The following is a 1,360-nucleotide window of genomic DNA, read 5'->3' as shown; positions in this document are numbered from 1 at the left end:
TATTAACAACCACCATTTAACTAATAGTAATTAAAGTGAACATAGCAATCATAAAAACTGGTCATTTATCCGCAAATCAAATGCATTGCAAGAAACACGTGTAGTGAGTGAATAAATCAAACGGAAAATGTCCCCAAGTCACCGCGTGATTCTCGTTTTATATTTCGTTTGTGATAACAATTTATCGCGCTTTGTATTGTTTGTACATAAATTAGACATTATCATTGCAAATGAAACTTTGAATGAACAACAAATGAAAGTGCAGCAAAGTGATACCGATAATTTTTTTTGTCCATTAGACTCTTTGATATCGTCGCTGTGTGACTGTGCGATTATGTCATATGAGAATTTAAGTGAAAATAGGAAAAAAATGTTTGCGGAAACAAAAAGTTAAGTAGATTGATTGTTTTGCAAAGTGACACTACTTTTTACATCTTAAAGCGGACCGACCGACATTCCGCCTCTCATCTATCACATCATGACATCTCTATCGTATTTGATTCCTCCGGATCGAAAACCAGCACTTTTCGATAGTCGGTATTTGTGATTTTAAGTTCACACGAGACATTTGCCTCCATTGCTTTGTGATTTGACGTATAAATCGATTCACTAATATCGTATAAACCATTTTCTCCCTGCAACCCATACCTTGTAACACTAAACAATACGCTGCTGTTCCACGAAATCTTCATGTAGGGATTTGGGAAAATATTATTGACAGCGCACCGATACTCGACGAAACGCGGCGAGATAATTCGCTCAAGCAGGAAATAATCTTCAGGTATGATGACTTGAAGATGACTATGTTTCTTCACGAGCGCCTCATACGTCATTGCGATGCATTGATAAGTGCCGGTGAGATTCTGAGTGACGTTGCTGCGAATACGAAATGTCATAAATTAACTAGAGACAATTTAACGAGTTTACTTACTGCAGTACTAAAGTGCCATTAACGCTATTTTCTGCATCGATGTGATTGGCAAAACGACCAAAGAGACGCGGCGACGACTTGGGACTCCACACATAAATTAAATCTTGATTGAAATACCATTTTAAGTTGAAGCCACGCTCGATTCGAATGTAATGCTGTAATTAATTGCTCATTACCACTAACCAACGCTTTTAATTAATTACTCACATAATTACAAGTTAAATTAACATTATTGACTTCGGGGTTATTTTTGTCAATAATTACCGTTGATGGAACATGAAAATTCGTCATTTTTAGTGAAAATCCAAAAGAATCTTAGAAAAAAAAATTTTAATATTTTTTTAAATTTTTTTCTTTAAATTTTCACTTACGAAAAAAATAAAAACAAAACAAAGTAGACACAAATTTTGACATTTTTTTCGGCGCGTG

The 1,360-nt window shown here is 34.9% G+C and overlaps 1 protein-coding gene across 1 annotated transcript; it reads right to left on the bottom strand.

The window, feature by feature from the left end:
• Window positions 1-1,360, bottom strand: LOC134831776 (uncharacterized). The gene is made up of 4 exons (XM_063845591.1): window positions 1,303-1,360; window positions 1,139-1,245; window positions 932-1,086; window positions 1-876 (listed from the first exon to the last, which is right to left on the bottom strand). The coding sequence occupies exons 1-4, from the start codon at window positions 1,343-1,345 to the stop codon at window positions 477-479; spliced, it is 705 nt and encodes a 234-aa protein (XP_063701661.1). The 5' UTR covers window positions 1,346-1,360; the 3' UTR covers window positions 1-476.

Source organism: Culicoides brevitarsis, chromosome 2 (assembly GCF_036172545.1).
Source record: "Culicoides brevitarsis isolate CSIRO-B50_1 chromosome 2, AGI_CSIRO_Cbre_v1, whole genome shotgun sequence".
Classification (NCBI taxonomy): Eukaryota; Metazoa; Arthropoda; class Insecta; order Diptera; family Ceratopogonidae; genus Culicoides; species Culicoides brevitarsis.
The sequence above is the reverse complement of the archived record's forward strand: the minus strand, read 5'-3'. Positions and strand labels throughout refer to the sequence as shown.